At 39.0% G+C, this 21,347-nt stretch overlaps 1 protein-coding gene across 1 annotated transcript in view; it reads left to right on the top strand.

Annotated features, from left to right (window-relative positions):
• The window catches only part of SPATA16 (spermatogenesis associated 16), a 213,933-nt gene that overhangs the window by 18,602 nt on the left and 173,984 nt on the right, over window positions 1-21,347 (top strand). Inside the window, exon 2 of the mRNA XM_026668387.2 lies at window positions 16,874-17,019. Coding sequence (XP_026524172.1) covers window positions 16,874-17,019 — 146 coding nt within the window. The remainder of the gene's footprint in view (window positions 1-16,873; window positions 17,020-21,347) is intronic.

Below are 21,347 nucleotides of genomic sequence, written 5' to 3'. Positions count from 1 at the left end.
CCAAACTACTCAAAATTTCCGCTACCGGTATGCCAGAAATGGTCCGAGCCAGCTAAATACCACTTAAACAAAGGCTGAGCTTTTTTAATAAAATTGCTGTTGCTGTATTGCTTTCTCTGTTACCTCTCAGTAACAGAGATCTTGTTTCCCAATGAGGTTCTTCTCTCTTTATCAATATTCCTAAATGATTCTTTGGTTTTGATGACAGTTTACATTCTCTGAGAAAGTAGATTGAGAACATGGATTAGAGAAGGGAGTCACTTTAGTTGCCTGAGCTAACACAAACTTTCTCCTTCCAACTGTGGCACACTGCTGGTGCTCATAGGTTTGACATGGACACATTGAGGCCTTAAAATACAATAGAATAACAAAGTTGAAAGGGACATTGTAGGTCATCTAGTCCAACCCCCTGCTCAAGCAGGAGACCCTATAGCATTTCTGACAGATGTCAGTCTCTTCTTGAAAGCTTCCAATGGTGAAGCTCCCACAACTTCTGAAGGCAAGTTGTTCAATTGATTGATTGTTCTCACTATCAGAAGAAAATGTCTCATTTTTAGGTTGAATCTCATTCTAGCCTTGTATATGTGTATGGTAGAAAATATTTTTGTTAGGATGAAAGGAGCAGAAATGCCGCAGTGGCGCAGTGGTTAGAATGAGGTATTGCAGGCTACTTCTGCTGATTGCTGGCTGCCTGCAATTTGGCAGTTTGAATCTCACCAGGCACAAGGTTGTCTCAGCCTTCCATCCTTCCAAGATCGGTAAAATGAGGACCCAGACAGTTGGGGGCAATATGTTGACTCTGTAAACTGCTTAGAGAGAGCTGTAAAGCACTGTGAAGTGGTATATAAGTGTAAGTGCTAAGTGATATTTGTGTGGGCATACTTCTCCAGGAGATACTAGATGGTTTACCAAGATGATGTATCTTTAAATAGTTGCTTTGTGCCAGGTACTTTGTCTTGCTCAATCAAAGCACATTTTAAGAGGTAGAACTTATAATCAAGAATCAAATCATGCCTTGTTTACTCCACTGGACTTGTGAAAAGAATTGCCCTTTCTCCAAGCTAGGTGAATGCAGGCAGATAGGACATGAGTCAAGCTGCTGTGGAAAGGAGGTTAATCCATTTATTTCCCAATAACAAAAAACCTCTCTCTCTCTCTCTCTCTCTCTCTCTCTCTCTCTCTCTCTCTCTCTCTGTGTGTGTGTGTGTGTCTCTCTCTCTCTCTCTCCCCCCACCATGTTTGTTCTAGTCTAGTGCATGACTCTGCCCAAAGATCAATCTTAATTGTCCTTCCTAGCTTGTCCTTTGTTGTGTAGATGGTGCTTGGGCCACCTATTTGTGAGCATGGGGAGCTGTGACTGAACAGGTTCTTTGTCTGGTTAATTACTGTTGCCCAGGTATTCCGTTTTGGTTCTTGGTTTTACTATTGCCAGTTGATAACTTAAGGGGAGGTACAGTTCAGCAATCTATTGTTGCAATGCATCTCCCATAGTTTGCAATCTATGGATTTGTGTTAATGGTTAAGGAACAGTTGAGACAGTGAGAGAAATAAAGTTAATTTGGAATAAAGAACCCCCTCTGTTTATTAGTGATTATTAAAATAAAATACTTTCCACTACTCCATGGAATCTTAATACTGCTGCTCGCTATTGGTCACCGGAGGACACTGCTTCCTCCTTCTGGGGTTACTCCCATTTGAATGGAGATGAATAGGTGTGGCAGACAACTATTTATCTTCTGGACAGACAGACTGTTTTAGCCTGTGAGAGAATTTTTTTGCCAGGGCTGCCGGCACTCCTAATAAAGGAATCTTTTGAGTTCACATCAGAGGGTCTGTTATGTTTGGGGAACTGGGTCAGAACAATAAGTTTGTTTTTATCTCAGTTTTAGCTGATCGGCTGAGACCTTTCTTCTTTAATAGTTGACTGAGTGTTTGTTGGTTCTTACAGAAAGCTACCGACTCAGATTGAAAATCATCCCCATTCCATCCTTATCCCATTTTAAATGTGACAGTAGCAGTGAATAACTCATTTCTCAGAAACTTTACTTTGGTGTCATGCATAGCTAGCTGCAGTAATGGGCAAGAGCACACAGAAATTCCGTCTCAGACCCACTAAAGAGAGGAATAATGCATCATTGGCACACAGAAGAACAGAAATAGGTTCTCCGAACAGAAATAGCCCAGTGGGGTGGGTGGGAAAGGGTGACATGTGGATTTTGTCAGAAAGTGAACCAGAAAATGAAATTAAAAGATCAGAACAGAAAAGTAAAGGGGAAAAAATAATAACAAAATGTGGCCCTGTCAATACAGGGAGTCCTCAACTTCCGAACACAATTGAGCCCAAAATTTATGTCACTAAGTGAAACAGCTGTCAAGCTGTTTTGCTCCATTTTGCTGCATTTTACAACTTTCTTGCCACTGTTGTTAAGCAAGCCACTGCAGCTGTTGAATTAGTCGCAGGGTCGTTAAGTGAGTCTGGTTTCCCCCATTGAGTTTGCTTATCACACGGCCGCAAAAGGTGATCACATGACACCAGGACACTGCAGTCGTCACTGCAGTCGAGCCAGATGCCAAGTAGCTGAATTTTGACCACGTGACCAGGGGAGGCAGCAACGGTCATCCGTGTGAAAAACAGTCATACGTCACTTTTTCAGTGTCACTGTAACTTTGAATGGTCACTCAATGGACTGTTGTAAGTCAAGGGCTACCTGTATACATTATGGCTGTTTTCACCCCTAATTTCAGCAGCAGCAAAATACATTAGCTGATAACAGACACGATCAGTTTCACCCAGAGCCTGCTTCTAGGGACTACATGAAAAACTAAGTCAATAAAAGCAACTCACTGTAAATCCTGCACAAGTGATTGATGTATTTTAATATTCGATAGGGAAGGAAAGGCACTGAATGAGTGTTAAACTTGCCACCCTGAACCCGTCTTACTTCTTTGCCAGGATGTTATCCTGTACCCCTCAATCAGTGAGATTTCCATGGAAGTGACAGGGAGAGGTTTTTTTTCCCCACTTGTGCCATCCCTCTGCTGAACATCTAATTCTCACAGTACTGTCTTATGTCTAAATATATTTACTCAGGTTGTAGGGCTGTAGTATTATTATTATCCTTCCCTTGTTCTGTTCTGTTCTATTCTATTTTCTATTCTAGAATGGAATTCATTCTAGTCTAGTCCAGTCTGTTCTAGTCTACTCTATTCCTAATTATGCTCAGCAGGATAAAGGTAATTATGAAGGTAATTGAATCTTCCCTTTCATCCTAGGCATATTGGATATTTATAAAAAAACTTCCAGTCTTTGGGGATCTTGAATTGGGAATAAATATAAGTGAGGAAATCCTTTAGTATTTATGCTACAATCAAATTACATATTAACAGATAATTAGAGTTGGGAGGGATCTTGTAGGTCAGGGGTCCCCAACCACCGGTCCGCGGACCGGTACCGGTCCGTGGAACAAATCCTACTGGGCCGCTGGTTTGCTGGGCGCCGCCATCTTGTTTTGATGAAAAAGTGCTTCCGGTGAGCTTTTCCGGGTAGAAAGCTCACTGGAAGCACTTTTTCATCAAAACAAGATGGCGGCGCCCAGCTGATGCCGGTACCGGGCCGTGGCATAAAAAAGGTTGGGGACCACTGTTGTAGGTCATCTAGTCAACCCCACTCCTGCCACTGCCCAAGCAGGAGACCCTACACATTTCTGACAAATAGCTGTCCAATCTCTTCTTGAAAGCCTCCAGTGATGAAGCTCCCACAACTGCTGTTCCATTGGTGGATTGTTCTCACTATCAGAAAATTTCCCCTTATTTCTAGGTTGAATCTCTCCCTGATCAGTTTCAATCCATTATTCTTAGTCTGGCCTTCGGGTGCTTTGGAAAACAGGTTGACTGCTTCCTCTCTGTGGCAGCCCTCAGATATTGGAACACTGCCATCATGTCTCCCCTTCTCTTCACTAGACTGTTCTGAACTGCAGTCTCTCTATTCCAATTGGGGGTAATTACCCCCCCAATCAGACATGATTACTCAACAGGGGAGGTAACTTGGGCATATTTAAGAACTAATTGAGTAATTTGAAAATATTTGTTTATTTACTTATTTATTTATTAAATATGTTTGTCACCCATATCACCACAAGGTGACTCTTGTTTATGAGTCAGGACAGTTGTATAAAACAACAGAGTCTGCTTTTGGTTTTGGTTTGTTTTTTGGGGGGAATTGGTTTTTTATGGAGGTAATGACCTTATTTGAGGTCAGGAAAACAGCTGAGTTGGGTCAACCATTTTAAGAACCACTCTATGTTTTAAAACCCTTGATTTAAATAAACTTAGCTTCAGCACTTTCATGGTCAAGCCATAGATTTGAGGGGTACTTAACTTGATCTTGGATGAGGACTTCTTGGATGCTATTAATTAGGATCTCAAGACATTAATAGTTACTCAAGACATCTATGGTAAAGTACTCAACCCAAGTAGTACATTCATTATGATTGCTATTGCTGTCACACTTAATAATTTTGGTCATTCTGACCCTGTTCTATGTAAGGCTTTGTATCTGAACAACTGTGAATGTTTCCCTTTTTGGTACAGCCTTGATTATAAAAATAAAATAAATAAATAAATGTGAAATTGAAAGACTTGAATAGCAGGAAAAACTCACCATCTGGAAGGGACCCTGTCCCTGAGTACAATTTTCATTCTGGGAGGGAAATACAGATATTATATTTAAAGCACAATTGTGCCGAAAATGTGCCAAAAACTGTCTGTTAATTCCATAAAAATATAATATTTCCAAAAGATTTATTCTCCTGCAAAAACAGCCCCTGTGTTTCTATTTTATTCTCAGGGTACTTTGGAATTTATTTCTAATGTATTTTAGAACTGTTATTTATCTTTGGGGAAATGGAATAGCAAGAAGTACTGTTATTTTTTTTTCTCCTCCATGGAAATTAAACTGAAGTATGAGAAATCAGGGAGGCTGAATACTACAACAAAGATGATTGTGTAGTGAAAGATAGGACATCCACATAGTGTTAGAACTTAATTTTGGAACTCTGCACTACATTTATGACAATTTCATTGACATTATCTTCTCTATAGAAAAAAAGTGAGAAAGATACTTTTTACCATCAAATTAAGGAGGGAAGGAAGGAGGGAGGGAGGGAGGGAGGAAGGAAGGAAGGATTGGCTATCTTTTTAAAAAACACAGTACATTGTTTACTCATAATAGGAACCCAATTTCATAATATAACAATTTGCATGAAAACTACATTAAGTTGAATGCCAAGTCAATGAGCAGCTGTGTCCATCAACCTGAATCTACAGGCAAATTCCACTCATCCTTTCATTTTTAAAACAGAAAATAAAGCCCGACCATTACCTGTTCGGTTTCTTTTCCTTTTCAAAATTAAAATTTAATGCTTAATTTATGTGTTCCTAGGCACTGACCAACTCCAAAATAACTCTGGTAGCTCACAATGTGGCATTAATAAAAATAAATAAATAAAATTTAAAATAAAATAAAATATGAATTTTATTCAATATAAAAAACACAAGATAAATAAAGAAAAAATAAAAATAAAGAAAAAATGGCAACTCCTGCCAAAACGTATACAAATTCATCCTGTAAGGGGCATCCAGCCAACTTAGCCCAAGCCTTGGAGAACACCTACTGAATGTCTTTAAGTCCCTCTCAAATATCATCACGGTGGGAGCCATCTGGATCTCCAAGGGAATCTTATTCCTCTGCCAGGTGCTGTGACTGAGAAGCCACATTTCAGAAGTCCCAAAAGAGGACATTATTTAACTGAAGGGCCTCATAGTGAAACAGCCATGTTAGATCATATCTGTCCTAGACATAAGCACTCATATCACAGTCATTGGTCAATCAGTGCTGTACATAAATGATCTTAACATGTGTTATTTTTTCTTGCAGCTCATGCTTAGAAAAAAGGAAGAATAATGCAGTGAAAATTCATTTAATGCAGCCAAACTGTTTTACTAATACATATATGGTACAATACAAGATCTGATTTAAATGTAGCTAATGAGCTGATTTCATATTATCTATCTAAATAGGCTCCCAGATAATCCAAGAAGCAGCATATTCATACCAGTGGCATATTTTTAAAAATCAATAATGTAATATGGAAGTACTAACTCACAAATATGTTTTTTCATTTATTAAGAGTAGATAAGTAGGCAAGATCTACTCAAAAGCAATCGATAGGATGTAACTATCTTTGACAGTATGCTAAGTAAGTTTGCTTGCTGGTTTATGTTTTGCTACAAAGCAAAGTGTTATATTCTGGGCATGGGTGCAAGGAACAGAGACGAGGCTGTGAACAGTGAACTTCAACTCTTTATTAACAATCAGGAACAGAGCAAAAACCCTGGGCAGCAGCAGCTCTTTTATAGGGCTGGCTGCTGTCCCATTAACCAATGACTTACGTTAAAAGGTTTAAATTGTACCCAATGAGAGACGTTCCACTAATAGCCAATCAGGTTGCTCCGTAAGGACCAATCCCAGCTCGCTATCCATGGACCAATCAAAAGTGCAGGATTACGAGCCTGCTTTTCTATCACGGTTGTTAAGCTTTATTAAAATACGTTTATGTTAGTTCATAACACAAAGGGTCCAGCTATCTGAACCAATATTCAGTATTTTCATCTTGGGCAGGACTGTCAAACTCCCAACCCACGGGCCAGATGTGTCATGGGCTGGCCATGCCCCTACCCCATGGTGTTGCAAACAAATTCCAAGTATAGATAACTACCCTAGTTAATACAAGACACCAGTGGTGGGATTCAAATTTTTTTACTACTGGTTTTGTGGGCATGGCTTGGTGGGTGTGGCAGAGGAAGGATACTGTAAAATCTCCAGTCAGAGGTGGTATTTGCAGATTCTCTGAACTACTCAAAATTTCCGCTACCAGTTCTCCAGAACTTGTCAGAACCTGCTGAATACCACCTCTGCAAGAGACCCATAAAAACTTTCCTGGACCAAGACATTACATGCATTTCAGGTTCCCAACCTTGTCGATGTCCACCTAGCTCATTGACAGCACCACAAGAATAAGAAATAATGCAACTCAATGACAGCAATTGCAAAAGAGTTTGCATAAAGGCTAGTAAATTTAGCAGCACTTGGATGGCAGCTGCATGTAGATTTAGTATTGAATTAACATGAAATGAAAATTTCAAGATATTGTGCAGGAAGTTATTTACACATCACTCATTAACAATAAAACATTTTTTTTTAATCAGCTCACTCAGCTGAAAATGTATGCTAAGCTGTCACTAAAATGTTGAATTGCTTAAGAAAGTAAGGCAGATTGAACTGTGAGCAGTGATAGCACTAGATATAATTTGTACTTATTTTTTTCTTTTTTATATAAACGCACACATACACAGATAGCAACTCATTCAATCATTTGCTGTTCCCTTTTTCAACCTGACACCCTTCAGATATGCAACTTCTGAAACTCTCAGTCCTAAAGTTATAGTCCCAAAGCATTTGGAAGATACTTGTTGGGAAATGTTTCATTATACTAGTTGCCCATACTCTTGTCCAAAATTCAGTATTGGACAACATAGGCATGTCAAACTTGATTTCATTGAGGGCCAAATCAGGGTTTGACCTTGGAGGGGCAGAGTGGATATGGCCAGGTGGGTGTGGCCAGCTCGATGTCACTTGTGTCAGGGGCGCCTGAGGTGGTCTAACCACTCTGCCAGAGAAAATGGGCTCCTGAGCTCCGTTTTCAACTGCAATGGCCTCCTGCAACCCTCTGCCAGCAAAAACGGAGCTTGGGAGGGCCACATGCAGCCCACCCCAGCTCCATTTTTGCTTGGAGAGGCACCATGGGCCAGTCCTTCATTGTTTTCAGGGTGGCCCCATGGCCCAGATCTAAGCACCCCATGAGCCAGATCTGGTCCCCAGGCCTTGAGTTTGACACCCCTAGGATAACACATCTAAAATATTTTTTTCTTCATCAGGTACAATAAATTTAGGTTGAAGGCCTAAATCTACCTACCATCTGCCTATAATCTAGCAAATTGCAAAGAATGGTGTGCTATACTCCAAAGTGTAGTACCATAAACTTCCATAAAAGGGACTTCCTGAAAGAAAGACCATTTTTGTAATAAGAAAACATCAATGTGTTACATGATCACTGAAGAAACTCAGAAAAACCTTGAACACTCAAAAGTAATCTACGTGGAGTCAACCATTTACTTTCCATAGCATTCAACCATCTTCTTCCATAAGCAAGATATGGGGACAATAACTTGATCATGTCCTCTATCACAACTCCTTGTTGTGACAGAAATTTAATCAAACACTTTGCGCTAGTTTTGCTGATAAGAAATAGGTGGGAGCAAGGCATAATTTAGTTTTTCATAGGAAATGTTCAAAAAAGAAGAGAAAATGAGATCTGGGCTGGCATTAGATGTGAAATTTTAAACCTTGAGAAGAAGGAGATGGGGGAACTGGAAAACCAGGTCATAATGGCTGGAAACTATGATAGTAGATAGCTTTGACTGTTGAAGAGGTATGATTTTAGTAAAGAATGATGTGGATTGGAAAACTTGAGTTGGATTAGGAAGGTTTTATAGCAATAGCATTTAGATTTATATACCACTTCACAGTGCTTTACAGCCCTCTCTAAGCAGTTTACAGAGTCAGCATATTTGCCTCTGACAATCTGGCCCCTCATTTTACCCACCTCAGAAGAATGGAAGGCTGAGTCAAAACCTTGAGCCTGGTGAAATTTGAACTGCCAAATTGCAGTCAGTTGGTAGTCAGCAGAAGTAGCCTGCAGTACTGCACTTTAACCACTGCACCACCATGGCTCAGATGTACTACTGAAGGCTTGTTAGTTGGAGAGTTATGTTCAACAAGGAGCTCAGGAAGATTGACAAGGAAGAAGGGAAAGAAATTCTGCAGATGGCCCTGGTCAGGATCAAGGTTAATGGAAGACCCGAAATGTTACTTGTCACAGAAAAGTCAGTTGGCAGAAAATGGTCATCTGTATTTATAAGTCCTTCCTTAACTGTAAATTAGGATATAGGCAGTCTATGCAAATAGAACAACACATGTATATATAAAACCAAATTTATACAGTACCTACCGGTATGTATCCAAGCAAATATAAAAATAATGCTACATAATAGTAAGCGGAGGTGGGAAAGTTTTGAATCACTCAGCAATTTAGACTCTCAAGTTACTGCTTTTATTACAAAACGGGCAGCAGAAAAAGGGAGTAGAGTTATTCAATATTCTGATAGTAAATGATGCTTGCAAAGATTGGCTGGGAAATTAAACTCAACATTATCTGTTTGTTTAATAAATGTGTAAAAAAATGTGTATTTTGCGCTGAGTTTTGTCAAATCATGAGAAACCACAGCAAAGCAAGTCGCATGTCATTCTCCTACAAGATACAAACTTTCAAAACTTCCCTCAAAAATACATTTCTTTAGTTCTTTGGTCATTTGTTTTGCTGTTTTCTGTATCTTTTTCTTTTCAAGGAAAACTATCCTGAGATTTCCCCATTAATGGCATTGCAACACTTTAAATTCAAGTTCATTCTTTCCATTCTACATCAAAACATTCAATAAATTCTTCAAATATGAAGAACTGAATTCTTCAGTATTCGCAAATCAATAAAAGCTTCCTTTCAAAGAATTGGGACATCTTTAATGCAAAAAAACCTCACATTTGTCAGTATTTAAAAACGGGCAGTCTCGTTTTTATTGGATAGACAATAGAAATAAGAAAAGAAAGTGTATACAATAAATGTAGAAAGTATAGAAATAGAATAAATAGAATGTATTGGACATGATATGTAAATGTATAAAAATGTCATAGTTCTGTTTATTAAGTGATTGAGATGTGTAAAAAGAAAAAAATTCAATAAAGTATTTCTAAACAAAAAACAAAAAACTGGCAGTCCCCTTACTTTTGAACTTGGGGAAATTATTAAGGGCATACAGATATATAGATAAGTACCTATATATGCACACACATATACACCTAGATATATGCAGCCTGCAAATAAGTAAATACATAAATTCCATCAAGTCTTGAAGGTTGATGTTACATGCAAACAAATATCCAAATGTTTGACAAGACTTTGGTGTTTTCTGGGGTGTTTGAAAATATTTCACAGTGAGTTTTAGTTGCGTTTAGATCTCATTCCCACTGAAACACTTCAAAGGATATATACATGATAGGAGTAAAATTACAAGTAATGAACTCCCTGCTTTATAGCGCTTACATATAACAAGATGATATGGCAATTTGAAACTGAAGAGTGTCATATACAATCCTCTCTTTTTTTTTCCTGGAAAAGGCAAGATCATCTAAAAGAGGTATAATATTTAGCATTTATGTAGCATATTCCAAGGTTTTGAAGTCCTCCTGAGCCAGTGGTGGGATTCAATTTTTTTTTTACTACCGATTCCGGGGGCCTGGCAGGGGAAGGATACTGTAAAATCTCCGGTCAGAGGTGGTATTTGCTGGTTCTCCAAACTACTTAAAATTTTCACTACCGGTTCTCCAGAACTGGTCACCACCTGCTGAATACCACCTCTGCTCCTGACATCTTCTCAGACTGAAAACGGGGAAAAAAACAGTTCAGTTAGTTCTCAACTCATGATTGTAATTGAGCCTAGAATTCTGGTGGTAAGTCATTGTAGTTGTAAGTCAAGCCATCATATGACCAGACCTCATTTTTGTGGTGATTGTTAAGTAAACAACATAGTTGTTAAGCAAACCCATTTTCCTGAATGGGTAGGTTTTTTTTGCCAGAAATCAGAAGTAAATGCTGGAAACTGGCAAAAAGTTGCAAATTGTCATGTGACTGTGAGACAATTCAAACAGCCACAAAGGTGGCCCAGTTAACAAGCACCCCAAATGCAATCATGTGACCACTGGGGGGATGCAGCCATTGTACCTTCAAAAATGGGTCATGAGTAGCTTTGGAGAGGTCCTTCCTAAAGTTGAATGGTTACTAAGTGACGGTTGTAAATTGTGGACTTCCTGTACTTCCTGTACTTACAATCTAAGGAAATCGGATGGTTTAACATCTAGGCTGGGCAAAGTCATTGGTGAGCAGCACATATGTGCGTATGTAAAAAAGAAAGCTATTAAGAGTCAGCATGGGTTTGCCAAGAACAAGTCAAGTCAGATTAATCTCTTTTTGTGAGTGATTCATTTGGTAGACCAACTGTGGGTGTAGAATGTCTTCGTATCAGTAAGATGTCTAATAAAGTCACCCCTGATGACTTTATAAGATAAGATAGATAAATATGGGCTAAAGGATATTGTAGAATAGAATACTTTATTGTCACTTTGAATGTACACAAATCGGCACACATTAAAATGAAATTATGTTGCATGCAGCTCTCAGTATCCACCTCTAATATAAGCATAAACATGACAAGATAAATAAATAGATACAAAATTATGCATGTACGCCAGTAAAATGCAATTAGTTGAATAACTTCACTCCAAAGATGCTTGTTCTGCATTGCCTGGAAGGAAATAGCAAATAAGATCCATACTTCAACCCACTGCTCTTAAACATACTTACAGAGTAAGTGATTTAGAGGACAGAATGAAAGTCATGATTAGCACATTTATAAGTGACATGCTTTAGCCTACACATCACAAGTCACAATGATCTTGGTAGACTTGGGCCAAATCTAGTAGGTTTAAGGTGACAGAGTCATAGGATTGGGAGGGACCTTAGAGGTCTTCTAGTCCAATCACCTGACCAAGGCAGGAGACCTTATTTATTTATTTGATTTATTTGATTTGATTTGATTTGTCAATTGCTTACAAGATACAGGTATAAGAATAAATATAGTTTTGAATACATGAGATAGATACTTATAAGAAAAATAAAAAACAATAGGACAGGGACGGTAGGCACGTTAGTGCGCTTATGCACGCCCCCTACAAGCCTCTTAGGAAGGGGGTGAGGTCAATAGTAGACAGTCTAAGGTTAAAGTTTTTGGGGTTTGGGGAAGAAACCACAGAGTCAGGTAGAGTATTCCAAACATTGACCACTCTGTTGCTGAAGTCGTATTTTCTGCAGTCAAGTTTGGTGCAGTTAACCTTGAGTTTGTATCTATTGTGTGCTCTTGTATTGTTATGATTGAAGCTGACGTATTCATTTGAAGGTAGGACATTGCAATGTATGATTTTTATATACTATATTTAGATCGGACCGGGGGCGGCTTAGTTCTAGGTTTTCTAGGTCTAGAGTTTCAAGTCTGGTGGCATAAGGTATTCTGCAAGGAGTAGAGGAGCGGAGAACTCTTCTTGTGAAATATTTCTGGACTTTTTCAATTGTGTTAATATCAGATACATGACATGGGTTCCAGACTGATGAGCTGTATTCAAGTATAGGTCTAGCAAATGTTTTGTATGCTCTAGTTAGTAGTGTGATATTACCAGAGAAGAAGCTATGTAGGATTAGATTAACAACTCTTAATGCCTTTTTGGCTATGTAGTTACAGTGGGCTCTAGCACTTAGATCATTTGAGATGAGTACTCCAAGGTCCTTGACAAAGTTTGGATCCTCAACAAGGTCTTAACTATTTAGCTTGTATTTTATTTTCTGATTATTATTATTTTTGCCAATATGTAAGACAGAGCATTTATTTGTTGAGATTTGAAGTTGCCATTTGTTTGACCATTCTGATACATAGTCAAGGTCTTTTTGGAGTGTAGTAGTATTGTCTGTGGTGTTGAATAGCTTTACATCATCAGCGAAGAGGACGCAGTTGCTCTTAATATTATCACAGAGGTCATTTATGTAGAGTATGAAGAAGTTGGTCCTAAAACACTGCCTTGGGGGACACCAAGGCAGTGTTTTATTGCATCCTAGACAAATGGCTGTCCTGTATCTGGGTAGGAAAAATGATATTTATTTTATTTAGGAGATTTATATTGCCGCCTATTCGCACATGGCGAAGTTAAAGTGGTTAAAGTGGTTAAAGAATATAAAAACATCATATAAAAACAATAAAACTAATAAAAGAGAGAATCATATATAATAAAATAAAATACATGTCAGAGACAGAGTTGGCAACTGCATACAGAAGAAGCCTCCAGGAAAATTAGTGGACCACAATATGAACATGAGGAAGCAGTGAGATTCTGTAGCTACAAAGGCAAAGGCAATATTGGGATTTGTTTAACTGAACATCTGCACCCAAATCATGGAGAGCAATATTTACATTCCTCAGTTTAAAAGGAATATGGAAAACTATAGATGGTTCAGAAGAGAGCTGTCAGATTGATAAGGGATCAGGAAAACCAGGTTTTCTAAGAATCGCTTTAAGGAACTAGGCATAATGGTTGTAAAAATAAATACCTAAACAATGGATCCTTGGCAAGAGTAGATGGTCCCATTCTCTGTTGAAACTGAAAGCAAGAAAGGATCAGGAGGGGCTAAAATTAAAAATAAAGGTTCGGGCTGAGAGATGAGAAGAATTTCCCAGTGGTGTAAAGTAATTAAAATTTGCCTTAAAAGCTCCTCTTGCTGGAGATTTTTAGATGGGTGGTAGAAAGGCATTCCTGGAATTAATAGCTTTCTACACCAAGCAGGAGGCTGGACTAAGCTAACCTATATGATCCTTTCTAATCCATATATTCCATGTTTCTATGTATCTCTTTATAGGAGAAAGGAGAAGCTATAAACCAAGACCCAAGAATGGTGGTGCTTCTCTGCTTTCTCCATTCTTTCCTCCCAAATTATGTTTTTTTCTCCAGTGTACATTTCTCTTAGTTACAGGCTATGTCACACTAAATTTGGATTAACAACTCATGGAACATTTCTGGTCCCTCGATCGTGAGAGACCGTGAGCCCTGTTCAAATTCAAGACTTGATTTCTGGGTTTCTGGTCTGGTAAATCAGGCTGGAAATAGAAATGTGAGGCCTCCAGAAAGCAAGTGCTTCCTTTCCCAACCTTAACACTATCCTGTATAAGTGCCCCAAATACCAATTAAATTCAAATAATTTTAGGATTAGGGTTGCCAATGAAATTCAAATAATTTTAGCTCCTGGGTAACAGAATTGGAAAGGATCTTAGAAGTATTTTAATCTAACCCCTTGCTCAAGCAGGACACCCTGTACAATTTCAGACAAATGACCTTCTTTGAAGTCAAGTCATCACAAATCTCTTCTTTGAAGTCAAGTCATTCCACTGATTAATTGTTCTATCAGGAAATTTCTCCTTAGTTCTAGGTTGGTTCTGTTAGATCTCTGTCTATAAATTGACATAAATTACATGATTGTCTGCATTCATTATTGAATGAAAACTGAATTTCAGTTAGTGATTAGTGAGAATAACGTATTTTCCCCATCTAAGTTCCCAGCTTTAAACTGCTTTTTATCAAAAGCAAATCTTCCATTCCTTTTCTTACAATTAAACCAGAAGTAGTGATTAATTGGAGGTAAGCATATCGACAATTTAACTAATAGCAATTGATAATGTTAGCAAAAGAAGCCACAAAGAGAACTGGGAAGAGAGGAAAGTGACATTCAGTGGAAATAAATTATTCTCTCTAATACATTACCTTATTTAATATATCCCTCCAAATTTACTTCTCCAAGACATTTGGGTGCCCAAATGTCAGAAATCCAATGATGCAGGTTGCAACCACTGTTATCACAAAAAAAGAAGACATGAAATGGAGAGAAAATTGCTGTCTTCCTATGGTGCTGCCTGAACTGCTCCATATTAATAGGGAGGGAATTTTGAGTTTGAATTTCAAAATGCTTTTAAGGCATGCAATGATAGGGTGATTGTTCTATATTGCATTTCATGGGAGAAGAATATGGAGGAAACTTGAAAATAAATCTGTTGCATTCATAAAGCATTCTGCAATCCACTTCTCAGCCTTCCATAAAGCAAGAATTAAGAGCAGAAGTGATTTCCTTTTTAATGTAATTTTTCCGCTTAATTTTTTCCCCCACAATTTTCTTGGTGGATAGATTCTAATGAAATCTGAAACTCTTCAGAGCTGTGTGAGTAAGAAATTGACAAAGGGTTTTTTAAAATTTCTTTGGGAAATTGCCTTTTCTCCCTGACTGAGGGATATGAAAATCAAGCTCTTTGTCTTATTGCTGGGAGAAAATATTTCTAATGGTCCATTCAGTTCATCCATCATATATTCACAGAAGTCTCTTTGGGCATCTTAGTCAAGGAATAGCATTTAATCGTGCTCCGAAAATGAACATGAGGAGAAGAGACTGCATAGCCTATGAAGCTGTTATCAAAAGCCTTCTAGATATCACCTTCTAAATACCTTCCCTGCTACTTTTCCACACAGACATTATTCAGTGTCACAAAGAGGAGGTTTGACACTTCTAATCAGATGAGAAATCCTAGAATATCAACATTGGGAATGAAGGAGCAATATTTACATTGCCATTCATCTCACAAAATGTGGCTCATATCAGAGAAGGATTTTCTTCCACAGAGAAGAATAGCACTCTTCTAAATGAGAGAGAGAAAGAGAGAGATCTAACAGTGCTGGCCTAATTCAGGCAGTCCTTGATTTACAACCATTTGTTTAATAACCATTTGAAGTTACAACAGCACTGAAAAAACTGGCCTATGAACATTTTTCACACTTAGTACTGTGATGACCCGGGGTGTGGCACAAAGGCAACACAGCCAGAGAGCAGGTATGAATCCCTTTGTTTGCTCCAACTTTGGCTCCAACGTCCCGCTTACTCTCCGGCCTGGAGAAAAGCTCTCTCACGAACCTGCAACAGCCTCTGGCTGCAGATACTCCAGTCCAAATGCTGTAAGCAGAATGACTGTAATCAATCACTTCAGCAGGGCAAGATAATGAGTCCAATAATTCCAGCAAGGTGAGATAAACACACAGAAGCGTGGCAATAATTCAAAGAATCAGGAGGAATGCCAGGAATGCAGGCTAAAACTCTCAACACTAGATGAATTCAGCATTTATTCCAACAAACACCCCTCCCAACTGCCTCTCCTTTAAACTCCATCCCCATGTGTGTGCCTTGTGAAGGGAATTGGGGCCCTTTCCTTCCCCGTAAGCCATGAAACCCACGTTGCTCTCTTCTGCGTTCTTCCCTGCATTTGCTAGGATGAGGAGGGGGTGGGCCTTGGTCTTCATCTGAATCCCCTCTCCCTTGTTCTACCTCTTCCCTGCTCCGCCCAGCCTGACTTTGCTCTTCCCCAGTTTCCTCCTCAGCCAATGGAGGCCCTCTCCCACTCCCTGTCAGCTGTTCATCTTCCCCCTCAGATTCAGACTCCAACAGGCGGGGAGGCATGACAAGTACCATTGCCGCATCCTCATGGTCATGTGATCAAAATTCAGAAGTTTGGCAGCTGGCATGTATTTGTGACGGTTGTCGTGTCCTGGGTGAAGTGGCTGATGGATTAAGACATGACCGTGCCTCCCTCCATGCACATCTGCCCCCTTCCTCCCCATCTTTATAAATAGTTTAATTATAAACTGTTATTATGAGTTTTTTATTATTCAACATTTTACTGGCTTGTCATGTTTGCAAGCTCCCCAGAGTTGCCTCTAGGTGAGATGGACAGCAATCAAATCGAATCAAATGAATAAATTTGGCCATAGGTAAGCCCATATCTCTGAATTTTAACTCCCTCCACAAAGGCTACGAGGTTAACAATATTAACTTCTCCTTCAAGGTTACAGTAAGCACAGTGTGTTTATTTATGCAAAACCTAGATCATATATATTTCATTTCATCCCGGAATGTAATTTACATATTATTAAACTAGAAGTAAGTCGATGTTTTCACACTGTTTCATGTTTCAGCTTTCTTTCTTTTCTTTCTTTTCCTTTTTTTTAAAGCTTTGCAGCAAAGGTGCAGCTTTAGGAAAGCCCTTTGAAGCCTCTCCAAGAGATATTTCAAGTATTGCCAGCTTTATTGAAACCAAGCTTGTAATCTGCTACTTGAAGATGAGAAAGCCTGATCTTGCTCTGAATCATTCTCACAGGTAAAACAAAATGCCATGATGCATTTTTTTCTTTCTTTAGAGAAACCATCAACGTTTCATTACATACTTGTAAATGGATGCTCGTGTGTGTGTGTGTGTGTGTGTGTGTGTGCATACATGTGTGAAAAGTTGTTCAAAATCATGCATGATCTTGTGATCCTGCAAATGCAGTGCTGTGTCGTCTGCTCTGACTGTCTTTAGGGTAATGCCTAGGAAATGTCAAGTGACTTTTATTCATCTCTAACCCAAATAAAAGTACAGTTCAACTCATTTTCAGCACACCAAGCTCGGTTAAACTACATTAACTACATAAACTACATTTGGTTTATAGATTTTAAAGAAGTGTGGATCAAAACAATGGGAGTAGAACGAATATTGTATATTGAAAGTGCAGGGAAGGTTTTTGTTAAGTTGTACTGTGTCCTAATGGTAAAACATTTCCAGTTGTGTATGTTCAGCTTTGGCTGACAGGCATATTTAAACATTTCAAAGCACACATAAGGCATTCTTGCAAAATGGGGAAAGCAAGCCTCTCAGATTGTCCTGAATGAATGTCCTTAGGAGACGCAAAAGCACAGGTGTAAAATTAAACAAATGAATTTTTTAAAAAAATCCTTGAAAGTCCAATTCCAAAAGAGGTTATTAACAGTCAGAGAAACATACAGAACAGTACTCAATGCATTAGGCTAGACTACCTCTCTATGGAGATTCTCAGGTTCCCCACCACCACCCCTCTCTTTCTCTTTCTTTCTTTCTTTCTTTCTTTCTTTCTTTCTTTCTTTCTTTCTTTCTTTCTTTCTTTCTTTCTTTCTTTCTTTCTTTCTTTCTTTCTTTCTTTCTTTCTCCTTTCACTCCCTTCCTCTTTCTTCCTCTTCCTCTCTTCCTTCCTTCCTTCCTTTCTCCTTTGAAGGTTCCCTGGAGCCTCCTGGCAGCCAAAACAGGGCATGGGGTGGCAGCACCAGATCCCCCTGGCCCCATTTTGGGTCTAGAAAGCCTCCCTGGAGCCTCCTGGCATCCAAAATGGGGTGCAGGGGGTGGCACTCCCCCAATTCCCTGTTTGGGGCCTAGAAAGCCTCCCTGGAGCCTCCTGGCAGCCAAAACAGGGCATGGGGGGGTGTCTCTTCACACACACACCCCGCACCCCATTTTTGCTCCCAGGCAGCCTCCCTTTATTTACCTGGGAGCCAGATGGGCCTCGTGGGGACTCCTGGGAGGGATGGGGCAGGGTGGGAGGGGCCAACCGGTCATCGGAACTACTGGCTTGCTGAACTGGACGTAAAATTAACATCCGGTTCACCTGAACCAGCCGAACCCGGCCCTCCCGAGCTCCATTTTCACTGGCAGAGGCACCACGGGCCGATCCCTCACTGTTTCCAGAGTGGCTCCCCAGGCCATATCTAAGAACCCCGTGGGCCAGATCCAGCTCGCAGGCCTTGAGTTTGACACCCCTGGTCTAGATCATAAGATCTGGGAAGTGGTCCCAGATAGCAATAGCGCTTAGACTTATACTGCTTCACAGTGCTTTACAGCCGCTCTAAGCAGAGAGTCGGCATATTGCCCCCAACAATCTGGGTCCTCATTTTACCCACCTCAGGAGGGTGGAAGGCAGAGTCAACCTTGAGCCTGGTGAGGTTCAAATTGCCAAATTGCAAGCAGCTTGCAGTTAGCAGAAGTAGCCTTCAGTACTGCATTCTAACCACTGCGCCAGTGCAGCTCTTCAAATTATTGGGAGGCAATTCTGATCTGGCTCCAATGTTAGAGAATGGCTTATCTAAGGCAGTGGAATCTGAAGAACTATCTGTTCTATCTTATTTAATAGAGGAGGCCATGACATTAATTGGTAAAATACCTGAGATTGTTATTAACTGCTGCCAGCTCTCCTTGACTTCCCTAAATGATTTTTGTTAGGAATAACAAGGTTACCTAACGTAGTTTGGGTAAAATAATATATATAAACTATGATAGTAAGTTTAAGTGTGTGTCACTTTAAACTGCAAAGCATGTAATTTTGGGTGCGGTTGTAAAACCGCCATAAGAGGGAGCAAGAGAACCTGCTGGATTGCTGACTATACTGGATTGATGGTTTGCTAACTGCATGTTCCCTGCTGTTGAGTTTTTGAACGTTGAAGGAAGAAAGGAGGTTTGACTTCTTTATATCTCTACTGCGAGGAGATATATTACTGGACTGATATTTGTAAGTTTACTAACCTCTTTTTCAACACTGGACTTTGCAACTTAATAATCCCCGAACGGACTGAACTAGTGAGTGATATATGGACTGTTTGACTATGCTAAAACTCTTACTAGAATAAACTATTTAACTAGCACAGTGTATCTGTTTTACTGAGTGTAAGCTACAAAAACGTTTATCTCACATATTTGCCTGCCTGCCTGACTGCCGTGCACATTCTGCTAGGGTGTATCCCTAACAATTTTCTATCAGTATTGTTTGCTTGTTTAGCATATGGCATATCATACATGGATTTGCAATATATATTAACATTTCCTCAAGAATTAAAAATATGAATGTTAAAAAGATCTATATTCAGTATACCAATGTCTAGGCCATTTAGCCATTAAACACAGCATTGTTTATATATTAAAAAACCAGATATTTGACCAATATATGTTCTCAGCTTATAGCCAGTAGACCCTACAGTCACACTAAGGGGAGAATATTATGCCCCATTTATATAGTGAGTATAGTATAAACTACACACAATAATTTATCTTTCCTTCCTTCCTTCTTTCCTTCCTTCCTTCTTTCCTTCCTTCCTTTTTTCCTTCCTTCTTTCCTTCCTTCCTTCCTGTTGGGCATATCAAACAAAGCAATGGCTTATAACTATCCACTATTTCTAAGAATAGGGGCCTCCAAGGTATATTTTGAAATAAACTTGATGCTGAAGGTTGAAGCTTAATTGTGCAACTTTGCAACTTCCCATTTTATTTCTTTTTAATTAAAGTCAGATGGGGCATGGAAAAATTTGATCAATGCTTGGATGACCACCTGTGCATTGCAGAACATGCAGTGAGCAATGGGTTGGATATGGCAAGTTAACCCCCTTCTTGTATTCCTCCAAGAAGAAAATAAATTGAATTCAATTCACCTAAGCTTTCTTGCCTTCCCAGAATGAACCAGCTCTGTAATGAACGATATGCTACAGAGTCTGTCAAAACTTCTCAACACCTCTGGAAGATTTCATGCATGAAAAAAAGCTTTTTAATTTTTCCCCCTACTAACTTTAAGCAATATTTTTTGAAAATAATGTGTTTTGAAGGGGAAGTGATATGATATGGCTGTTTCACCCACTCTAAATATAGGTCATAAATTAAACTATAGCTAGTCATTCCTGTTGACTTTGTCACAAAATAGTACTCACCCAGATGTCACTTACCTAGGAAAGTATCTGTGTAGCTAGAACAGAAATTAAAACTCATTTCATTCTCTTATACAAAGAATCTTCCAGAAGACAAATGGCTGCTTTAAGTATGCCACTGTTTCTTAATTACTGGGATAGGAAATATTGGGATAGGAAATATTGTACAAATTACTCAAGTGATCTTTTTATTAACTTACTCATAGTTGGGTGAGCCACAATTTGGATGATAATACTTGTTATACATTATGTTCATTATGCTGTACAGATATTTGTGGCTCATATTTCACAAGAGGAGAAAAGTCTTTTGTATGCATGAATACAATTCATGAAGTAATAAAAGTGAGTATTAAAAATCTTTAGTCACATGGAAAGTGTGCTTCCAGCCCTATCTGACCCTGATTTTTCCTAATATCTGATATAATCATGGTTATTTTTACACCAAGCAAAATTTCCTCAGCACACTTGCATCCTAAAAAATATTTATTTTAAACCCAGAATAAATATCATTAGAGCCAAACCAGCAATCTCAGTAGTTGGGTGAATATGTCATGGTATATGGAATCTACCCTAGGAAATAAGGAAGAGATGCTGTCTAGGGATTCATCAGATAAATGGAGAGGGGGACTCCACCATTGCATAGCAGGACAAGAGGAAAAAAAATGCAGACAGGATCCTTCCTAATTTAGCAGGATATAAAAAGAGACAGTGGGAGAGTTGCATGATTGTGTTAATGGAATCCTATAATAGAATAGAATTAGCTCTTCTAGTTGTGTTTCCTGTCTGATCTGCTTGAGAGGGCTACAGAATGTAAGTAACAGTGCCAAATATGCAATTAATATTGCACACTATCCAATTAATATCATCAGGAATGAACTTGCCAGCACAGTGGTCCATCAATAGTAATACACTGTTAAAAGCATCTGGGTTCAGATGAAAGGACAAGGTAAT

The sequence above is a fragment of the Notechis scutatus genome, chromosome 4 (genome assembly GCF_049901735.1).
Source record: "Notechis scutatus isolate UNSWTSFEM ecotype Mainland chromosome 4, rNotScu1.2, whole genome shotgun sequence".
NCBI classification, from domain to species: Eukaryota; Metazoa; Chordata; class Lepidosauria; order Squamata; family Elapidae; genus Notechis; species Notechis scutatus.
This window is presented reverse-complemented; position numbering and strand designations above follow the sequence as displayed.